Consider the following 9,613-nt stretch of genomic DNA (forward strand, 5'->3'; position numbering starts at 1 on the left):
TCTGCAGTATCTGTAACTGGGGGGGGTGAGGATGGGGGGGGCCCTAAACCCGCCACGCTCCTCCCCGCCCCCCCCTTGAGGTCGAGAGGCGTGGAATGACGTCACACCCCCCCCCCCGCGGTGACGTCACGGGACTCACCATCGCGCCGGGCGGCGGCCCATGGCGGCTCCGGGCCCGGGGACCTGCGGGAGACAGCGGCGGAGGTTGTGGGGGCGGCGGGGGCGGCGCGGCGGCCTCTCCGGGCCCCGGGATCCAGCGGCCTCCCCGGGATCCAGCGGCCTCCCCGGGATCCCGCGGCCTCTCCCGGCCCCGCCGCCCCAGCGCGGCGCTCACCTCGCCCAACGCGAGAAAGAGAGCGGCGACGCCTGCGCGCTGCTTATATACCGCGCCCGCCCCTGGCTTCCGGCCACGCCCCCCGGCTTCCGGCGGCGCTCTGGCCGCCCGCCGGAGGACTCGCCCGCCGGCGGGGACGTTGCGCGACGCGCCCGGTCGCCGCCGCCGCCGCCGGGGAAGCGGCGCCGCCCCGAGAGGACGCGGCGAGGCGGGGGGATGTAGCGCGGGAGCGGCGGAGCGCGGGGGGAGGTGGGGCGGGAGCGGCGGCCCCGCTGCCGGGCGATAGGGGCGGCGGGCGCCGCTCTAGCCAGCTCACCCAGCGGAGAGAGGAGAGGCAGCCAATCAGAGAGCGCGGCGGGGAGGGGGGGGGAGGGACAGAGTGGACAGACGTGCCCGCGAGACGCGCGGGGAGCGTTGCGCGCGCGCTCCGGGCGCTGATTGGACGGCGCGCGTTACGCGCTATTTGCATAGCCCCGCCCCTCCCCGCGAATTAAACACGCGACGGCCTCATTTGCATCTCATTTGAATAAATCCGCCCAGATCGGTGCGACGCGGGGGGGGTACACGACACCCTATAGCGCTGCGCCGGGCTCCGCCCCCTCCACGCGGGTCACCCCAACGTGCAGGGAGCGCTCCGTGTGTCATCCGCCCGTTCTATAGGGTCCGCTTAACGTATAGAGACCCCCGGTGCGAACTGCCGCAGTGCGCGATGTATAGAGCAGCCCCTCTTGTCCCCCCAGCCCCCTCCCCAAAGGGAAGACCCCCCCCCGTCCCGTCCCCTCCAATCCATAGGGTTCCCCCCAATCTGTAGACCCCCCCAATCCATAGGCTGTACATATATATATATATATACCCCTATACATCCCCAAGCAGACGAGGCCCAGTGAAGCAGAACGAATTTTATTGGGGTTCGGGGGGGGGGCGGCCGGGACCCCCCCGGGTCACGTTAAAAAATTAACATAAAATAAAAAGGACAAAAGAAAAGAAAAGGGGGGGGGGGGGGGGGGGGGGGTCTGAACCGGTGGCAGAAACGGGGGGGCCCTCCCTGCCCCCCCCAGAGAGGGGGTGGGAACGGGGGGAGGCGGCGTGACGGGGGGGGCGTGGCGGGGGGGGGCGGCGGTGGGGGGGGGAGGGGGGGTCCCGATCCGGGGGTCCCGATCCGGGGTTTCCATGGCCCGGGGGGTCTGGATCCGGGGATCCCGATCCGGGGTGTCCCCATGGCCCGGGGGTCCCGATCCGGGGGTCCCGATCCGGGGATCCCGATCCGGGGTTTCCCGTGGACCGGGGGTCCCGATCCGGGGGTCCCGATCCGGGGTTCCTGATCCGGGGGTCCCGATCCGGGGTTTCCCGTGGCCCAGGGTTCCCGATCCGGGGGTCCCGATCCGGGGTTTCCATGGCCCGGGGGTCCCGATCCGGGGATCCCGATCCGGGGTTTCCCATGGCCCGGGGGGTCCCGATCCGGGGGTCCCGATCCGGGGTTTCCCATGGCCCGGGGGTCCCGATCCGGGGATCCCGATCCGGGTTCCCGATCCGGGGTTCCCGATCCGGGTTTCCGGTTCCCGATCCGGGGTTTCCCGTGGCCCAGGGTTCCCGATCCGGGGGTCCCGATCCGGGGTTTCCCGTGGCCCGGGGTCCCGATCCGGGGATCCCGATCCGGGGTCCCGATCCGGGGTTTCCCGTGGCCCAGGGTTCCCGATCCGGGGATCCCGATCCGGGGTTTCCCGTGGCCCAGGGTTCCCGATCCGGGGATCCCGATCCGGGGGTCCCGGGGGGGTCCCGGGGGGGGTCAGGGCACCGTGAGGCGGAAGGGGCTGTTGGGCACGTGCTGGTCGCCCCACTTGACCACCAGCAGGTAGTCGCCGCGCTCGCGGCAGCAGGTAGCCCACGTTGTACAGCTGGTTGCCCAGGTGCTTGACCACGATCTCCTCGCAGGGCGAGCGGGGGCCCTGCACCCCCACCAGCAGCATGTTGTTCCCTGGGGGGGGGCGGGGGGTCAGCGCCCCGAAATGGGGCACACCCCCCCCAAAAATAATGGAACCTCCCCCTAAAGACACCCCAAAAATCCCCCCCCAAAATGAGCCCCCCGGCAAAGCACTGAGCCACGGGATGGGGGGTCAAGCAACCCCGGGAAGGGGGGACACCCCAAAACCTGGGGGGGCTCCCCGAAGCCCAGGGGGCTCCCCAAACCGGGGGATTCACCCCAAAGCCCAGGGGGGGTCACCCCAAACCTGGGGGGATCCCCAAAGCCCAGGACCACCCCAAACCTGAGGGTCACCCCAAACCCAGTGGGGATCACCCCAAACTCAGGGTCACCCCAAACCTGGGGGGGTCACCCCAAACCCGGGGGCTCCTGAAATCCGGGGGGGGGGGGTGTCACCCCAAACCTGGAGATCACCCCAAAGCCCAGGGGGTCACCCCAAACCCTGGTGGGGGTTCCCCAAAGCCAGGGGGGGGTCACTCCACACCCGTCACCCCAAACCTGGGGGTCACCCCAAAGCCCAAGGGGGTCACCCCAAACCCAGGGGCTCCCCAAACATGGGGGATCCCCACACCCAGGGGGGTTCCCCAAACCCTGGTGGGGGGTTCCCCAAAGCTGGGGGGGGGGTCACCCTACACCTGTCACCCCAAACCCGGGGGGCTCACTGCAAACCCCAGGTGGGCCACCCCAAAGCCCAAGGCTCACCCCAAACCCAGGGGCTCCCCAAACTCGGGGTCCCCCCAACCCCGGTGGGGGGTTCCCCAAGCCCTGGTGTTCCCCAAACCCTGGTGTCCCCCCAAAACCCGGTGTCCCCCCAAACCCAGGGGGGGTTCCCCAAACCCCAGTGTTCCCCCAAACCCTAGTGTCCCCCAAACCCGGTGGGGGGTTCCCCAAGCCCTGGTGTCCCCCCAAATCCCGGTGCGGGGTTCCCCAAGCCCTGGTGTTCCCCCAAACCCGGTGTCCCCCCAAAACCCGGTGTCCCCCCAAACCCAGGGGGGGTTCCCCAAACCCTGGTGTCCCCCCAAACCCGGTGGGGGTTCCCCAAACCCAGTGTCCCCCAAACCCCAGTGTCCCCCCAAACCTGGTCTCCCCCAAACCCCCAGTGTCCCCCCAAACCTGGTCTCCCCCCAACCCCAGTGCCCCCCACCCCGGTGTTCCCCCAAACCCTGGTGTCTCCCCAAACCCAGTGGGTGTCCCCCCAAACCCCAGTGTCCCCCAAACCCTGGTGTCCCCCACCCCAGTGTCCCCCCCAACCCCGGTGTCCCCCCAAACCCTGGTGGGGGGTTTCCCCAAACCCCGGTGTCCCCCAACCCCGGTGTCCCCCCAACCCCGATGTCCCCCCACCCCAGTGTCCCCCCAAACCCCGGTGTGTCCCCCCGTGCCCCCCCCGATGCCCCCCCCCAGTGTTCCCCCAACCCCGGTGTCCCCCCCCCGCACCCCCCCCGGTGCCCCCCCCCGTTCCCCCCCGGTCCCCCCGTCCCCCCCGCGCACCGGCCCTGCTGCAGTCCACGCTGAACGAGTTCTTCTGGCCCACGAAGGCCTTGCTGAGCCCCAGCCCCTTGGCCACCACTTTGCTGGCGTCCGAGAAGACGGGGGGCACCGGGGCGGCCCCCCCGGCGCGGCCGCCCCCCCGGGCAGCGCGTGCCCCCCCGCGTCCACCAGCACCGACGAGCTCTCCCGCAGGCTGTGGCTGCTCACCAGCCGCGGCCCTGGGGGGCGGCAGCACCTTGAGCTGGGACCCCAGACCGGGACCCCCACATCCGGGGACCCCAGAGCTGGGACCCCAGACCCGGGACCCCAGAGCCAGGACCCCAGACTGGGACCCCAGACCGGGACCCCAGACCCAGGACCCCAGACCCGGCACCCCAGACCCAGCACCCCCAGACCGGGACCCCAGACCCGGGACCCCAGACCCAGACCCCAGACCCGGGACCCCCAGATTGGGACCCCCAGACCGGGACCCCCAGACCGGGACCCCAGAGCCGGGACCCCCAGACCAGGACCCCCAGACCGGGACCCCCAGACCGGGACCCCAGACTGGGACCCCAGACCGGGACCCCAGACCCGGGACCCCAGACCAGGACCCCCAGACCGGGACCCCCAGACCGGGACCCCAGACCCAGACCCCAGACCCGGGACCCCAGACCCGGACCCCCAGACCCGGCACCCCCAGACCCGGCACCCCCAGACCGGGACCCCAGACCAGGACCCCCAGACCCGGGACCCCAGACTGGGACCCCAGACCCGGGACCCCAGACCAGGACCCCAGACTGGGACCCCAGACCCAGACCCCGACCGGGACCCCCAGACCGGGACCCCAGACCAGGACCCCCAGACCAGGACCCCAGAGCCGGGACCCCAGACCGGGACCCCAGACCCGGGACCCCCAGACCAGGACCCCCAGACTGGGACCCCAGACCGGGACCCCAGACCAGGACCCCCAGACTGGGACCCCCAGACCGGGACCCCCAGACCGGGACCCCAGACCCGGGACCCCAGACCGGGACCCCAGACCCGGGACCCTCAGACCCGGGACCCCAGACCCGGGACCCCAGACCCGGGACCCCAGACCGGGACCCCAGACCCGGGACCCCCAGACCAGGACCCCAGACCGGGACCCCCAGACCGGGACCCCCAGACCGGGACCCCAGACCCGGGACCCCAGACCCGGGACCCCCAGACCGGGACCCCAGACCCGGGACCCCCAGACCAGGACCCCAGACCGGGACCCCCAGACCGGGACCCCCAGACCGGGACCCCAGACCCGGGACCCCAAACCGGGACCCCCAGACCGGGACCCAGACCAGGACCCCCAGACCAGGGACCCCAGACCCGGAACCCCCAGACCCGGCACCCCCAGACCGGGACCCCCAGACCGGGACCCCAGACCCGGGACCCCAGACCCGGCACCCCCAGACCGGGACCCCCAGACCGGGACCCAGACCTGGCACCCCCACACCCGGGACCCCCAGACCTGGGACCCCGAACACCCCACACCCCAACAGCCCCCGCACCCCAAATCCCCCCCCCACCCCAACACCCCCTGTACACCAACACCCCCACACCCCAACACCCCCACACCCCAACACCCCCCATACATTAACACCCCCCGCACCCCAACACCCCTGTACATTAACACCCCCGCACCCCAACACCCCCCGTACATTAACACCCCCTGCACCCCAACACTCCCCCACACCCCAACACCCCCCTGTACACAAACCCCCCCAATCTGCTTCCTCCAACCCCTCTGACCCCCAAATGGCCCCCAATCTGCCCCCCCAAACCCCTCTGAGCCCCAAACCCCTCAATCTGCCCCCCCAAACCCCTCTGAGCCCCAAACCCCCCCAATCTGCCCCCCCAAACCCCTCTGAGCCCCAAACCCCTCAATCTGCCCCCCCAAACCCCTCTGAGCCCCAAACCCCTCAATCTGCCCCCAAACCCTCCTGTCCCCCAAACCCTCCTGACCCCCCAAACCCCCCAGCACCTCAAATCCCCCCCAATCTGCCTTCCTCCAACCCCTCTGACCCCCAAATCCCCCCCAAACCCCCCAATCTGCTTCCCCAAACCCCTCTGACCCCCAAACCCCCAAACCCCTCTGACCCCCAAACCCCCCAGCCCCTCACCCCCCCAGTCTGGCCCTACCCTCCCCCCCGCCCCCCCTCACCGGTGATCTTGGCCTTGAAGGGGCTGCCCACGATGTGGTGGGGGCCCCCGAACTTGATGGCGATGAGGTAGCTGCCGGGGGCCATGGGCGTGTAGGTGACGCGGAAGCCCTCGGGGCACTCCCGGCACTCCATCTTCACCTTGGACGGGCCCTCGATGGTCACGGCCAGCGCGCCGGGGCCGGCCTTGGACGTGTTCACCACGAACTCGGCCGGGGAGCCTGGGGACATGGAGACCATGGAGACCATGGGGACCCCAACCCACACAGAGAGACCCCAACCCACACAGAGCCCCCAGCGCCTTGGACGTGTTCACCACGAACTCGGCCGGGAGCCTGGGGACATGGAGACCATGGAGACCCCAACCCACACAGAGCCCCCAGCGCCTTGGACGTGTTCACCACGAACTCGGCCGGGGAGCCTGGGGGGGGACATGGGGGTCACCATGGGGACCCCAACCCACACAGAGAGACCCCAACCCACACAGAGAGCCCCCAGCACCCCACTGAGAGCCCCCAGTGCCTTGGCCGTGTTCACCACGAACTCGGCCGGGGAGCCTGGGGACATGGAGACCATGGAGACCCCAACCCACACAGAGACCCCAACCCATGGGTCACCCCAACCCACACAGAGAGACCCCAGTGCCTTGGCCGTGTTCACCACGAACTCGGCCAGGGAGCCTGGGGGGACACTGGGGTCACCATGGGGACCCCAACACCCGGGTCACCCCAACACCCCACAGAGAGACCCCAACCCATGGGGTCACCATGGAGCCCCCAGCGCCTTGGCCATACCCGTGGTGCCCCCCCCGTACCCCGGTGCCCCCCATACCCTGGTGCCCCCCCCGTACCTGTGGTGCCCCCTCCGTACCCCGGTGCCCCCCCATACCCCGGTGCCCCCCCATACCCCGGTGCCCCCCCATCCCCGTACCTGTGGTGCCCCCCCGTACCCCCGTGCCCCCCCCGTACCCCGGTGCCCCCCATCCCGTACCTGTGGTGCCCCCCCCATACCCCGGTGCCCCCCATACCCCGGTGCCCCCCCATCCCGTACCTGTGGTGCCCCCCCGTACCCCGGTGCCCCCCGTCCCCCCGGTGCCCCCCCGGTACCTGTGGTGCCCCCCCATACCCCGGTGCCCCCCCATACCCTGGTGCCCCCCCCCGTACCCCCGTGCCCCCCGTCCCCCGGTGCCCCCCCATCCCGTACCTGTGGTGCCCCCCCCGTACCCCGGTGCCCCCCATACCCCGGTGCCCCCCCATACCCCGGTGCCCCCCATCCCGTACCTGTGGGTGCCCCCCCATACCCCGGTGCCCCCCCATCCCGTACCCATGGTGCCCCCCATACCCCGGTGCCCCCCATACCCCGGTGCCCCCCCATCCCGTACCTGTGGTGCCGCCCCGTGCCCCCCGTCCCCCCGGTGCCCCCCCGTACCCCGGTGCCCCCCCGTCCCCCGGTGCCCCCCGGTACCTGTGGTGCCGCCCTCCAGGCCGGGCCGTAGGCCGACACCAGCCCCGGGTCGCCCGCCTGGCCGGGCTCCCCCACGCGCACGCGGAAGGGGCTGCCCGGGATGTGCGAGCCCTCGAACTTCACGTCGATGGTGTAGACGCCGTTCTCGCGCGGGATGAACCGCACCGCGTGCTTGTCTGGGGGGGGGGCACCGGTTAGAGACCCCCCCAGAGACAGCCCCCCAGAGCCCCCCGGGATGAACCGCACCGCGTGCTTGTCTGGGGGGGGCAGGGTTAGAGACCCCCCAGAGACCCCCGGACCAACATAGAGCCCCCCGGGATGAACCGCACCGCGTGCTTGTCTGGGGGGGGCAGGGTTAGAGACCCCCCAGAGACCCCCAGACCAACATAGAGCCCCCCAGGATGAACCGCACCGCGTGCTTGTCTGGGGGGGGCAGGGTTAGAGACCCCCCCAGAGCCCCCAGAGCCCCCCGGGATGAACCGCACCGCGTGCTTGTCTGGGGGGGGCAGGGTTAGAGACCCCCCCAGACCAAAATAGAGCCCCCCGGGATGAACCGCACCCGTGCTTGTCTGGGGGGGCGGGGTCAGCGACCCCGAGCCCCGGGACCCCAGAGCCCCCGGGACCACTCAGAGCCCCCGGGACCCCCCGAGGTTTCGGGGTGCAGTGTGGGGGGTAGGTTTTGGGGTGCAGGTTGGGGGGCAGGTTTTGGGGTGCAGGATGCAGTTTTGGGGTGCAGGTTGGGGGGCAGGTTTTGGGGTGCAGTGCTGACCTGGGGTGACCTCGGTGCTGTGGCTCCTCCAGCGCCCCCGAGGGGCTGCACATCTTGTGGGGGCGGGTTTGGGGGGCAGGTTTCGGGGTGCAGGTTGCAGGTTTGGGGGCAGGTTCGGGTGCAGTTTGGGGGGCAGGTTTTGGGGTACCCACCTGGGGTGACCTCGGTGATGTGGCTCCTCCAGCGCCCCCGAGGGGCTGTGCACCTTGTGGGGGCGGGTTTGGGGGGCAGGTTTGGGGGCAGGTTTCGGGGCAGGTTTCGGGGTGCAGTTGGGGGGCGGTTTTGGGGTACCCACCCTGGGGTGACCTCGGTGATGTGGCTCCTCCAGCCGCCCCGAGGGGCTGTGCACCTTGTGGGGGCGGGGTTTGGGGGCGGGTTTGGGGGGCAGGTTTCGGGGTGCAGTTTGGGGGGCAGGTTGCAGGTTTTGGGGTGCAGTTTTTTTTGGGTACCCACCTGGGGTGACCTCGGTGCTGTGGCTCCTCCAGCGCCCCCGAGGGGCTGTGCACCTTGTGGGGGCAGGTTTGGGGGCGGGTTTGGGGGACAGGTTTGGGGGCAGGTTTCAGGGTGCAGTTTGGGGGGCAGGTTTTGGGGTACCCACCTGGGGTGACCTCGGTGATGTGGCACTCCTCCAGCGCCCCCGAGGGGCTGTGCACCTTGGCGTCCAGCGCCCCCCGCGCCCCGTCAGGCTCACGGCGAACGAGGCCGGTTTGGTGAACCTTGAGCCCCGACTCCTGGGGGGGACACGTCAGGGACCCCGAAACGGGGACACCCCGAAACGGGACACCCCGAAACGGGGACACCCGGAACGGGACACCCCGAAATGGGACACCCCAAAATGGGGACCCCCGAAACGGGACACCCCGAAACGGACACCCCAAAACGGGACACCCGAAATGGGGACCCCCGGAACGGGACACCCCAAAACGGGACACCCCAAAATGGGACACCCCGAAATAGGGACCCCCGAAACGGGACACCCCGAAACGGGGACACCCCAAAAACGGGACACCCCGAAACGGGACACCCCAAAATGGGACACCCCGAAATGGGACACCCCGGAACGGGACACCCCAAAATTGGACACCCCGAAATGGGGACCCCTGAAACGGGACACCCCGAAACGGGACACCCCGAAATGGGGACCCCCGGAATGGGACACCCCAAAACAGGAACCCCCGAAATGGGACACCCCGAAACGGGACACCCCGAAAATGGGACCCCCGAAACGGGACACCCCAAAATGGGACACCCCCGAAATGGGGACCCCCGAAACGGGACACCCCGAAATGGGGACCCCCGGAACGGGACACCCCGAACGGGACACCCCAAAATGGGACACCCCAAAACGGGACACCCCGAAACGGGACACCCCTAAACGGGGACACCCCAAAATGAGAAGCCCC

The 9,613-nt window shown here is 70.7% G+C and overlaps 1 protein-coding gene and 1 long non-coding RNA gene across 2 annotated transcripts; both read right to left on the reverse strand.

Moving 5' to 3' along the window:
- Nucleotide 1: 1 nt before the first annotated feature.
- Nucleotides 2–691, reverse strand: LOC309452203. The gene is made up of 3 exons (XR_014186464.1): nt 335–691; nt 140–183; nt 2–16 (listed from the first exon to the last, which is right to left on the reverse strand). It is a non-coding gene; the product is annotated as an uncharacterized lncRNA (long non-coding RNA).
- A 1,304-nt stretch (nt 692–1,995) lies between these two features.
- On the reverse strand, nt 1,996–8,941 carry LOC309452202 (filamin-B-like; the record flags this gene model as incomplete). The annotated part of the gene is made up of 6 exons (XM_082076876.1): nt 1,996–2,309; nt 3,804–4,021; nt 5,980–6,198; nt 7,442–7,617; nt 8,363–8,559; nt 8,819–8,941. Coding segments are annotated over 6 exons (1,122 nt in total), but the record flags the coding sequence as incomplete, so codon positions are not given.
- Nucleotides 8,942–9,613: the final 672 nt, after the last annotated feature.

Source organism: Streptopelia decaocto (genome assembly GCF_964273445.1).
Source record: "Streptopelia decaocto genome assembly, contig: HAP1_SCAFFOLD_2356, whole genome shotgun sequence".
Classification (NCBI taxonomy): Eukaryota; Metazoa; Chordata; class Aves; order Columbiformes; family Columbidae; genus Streptopelia; species Streptopelia decaocto.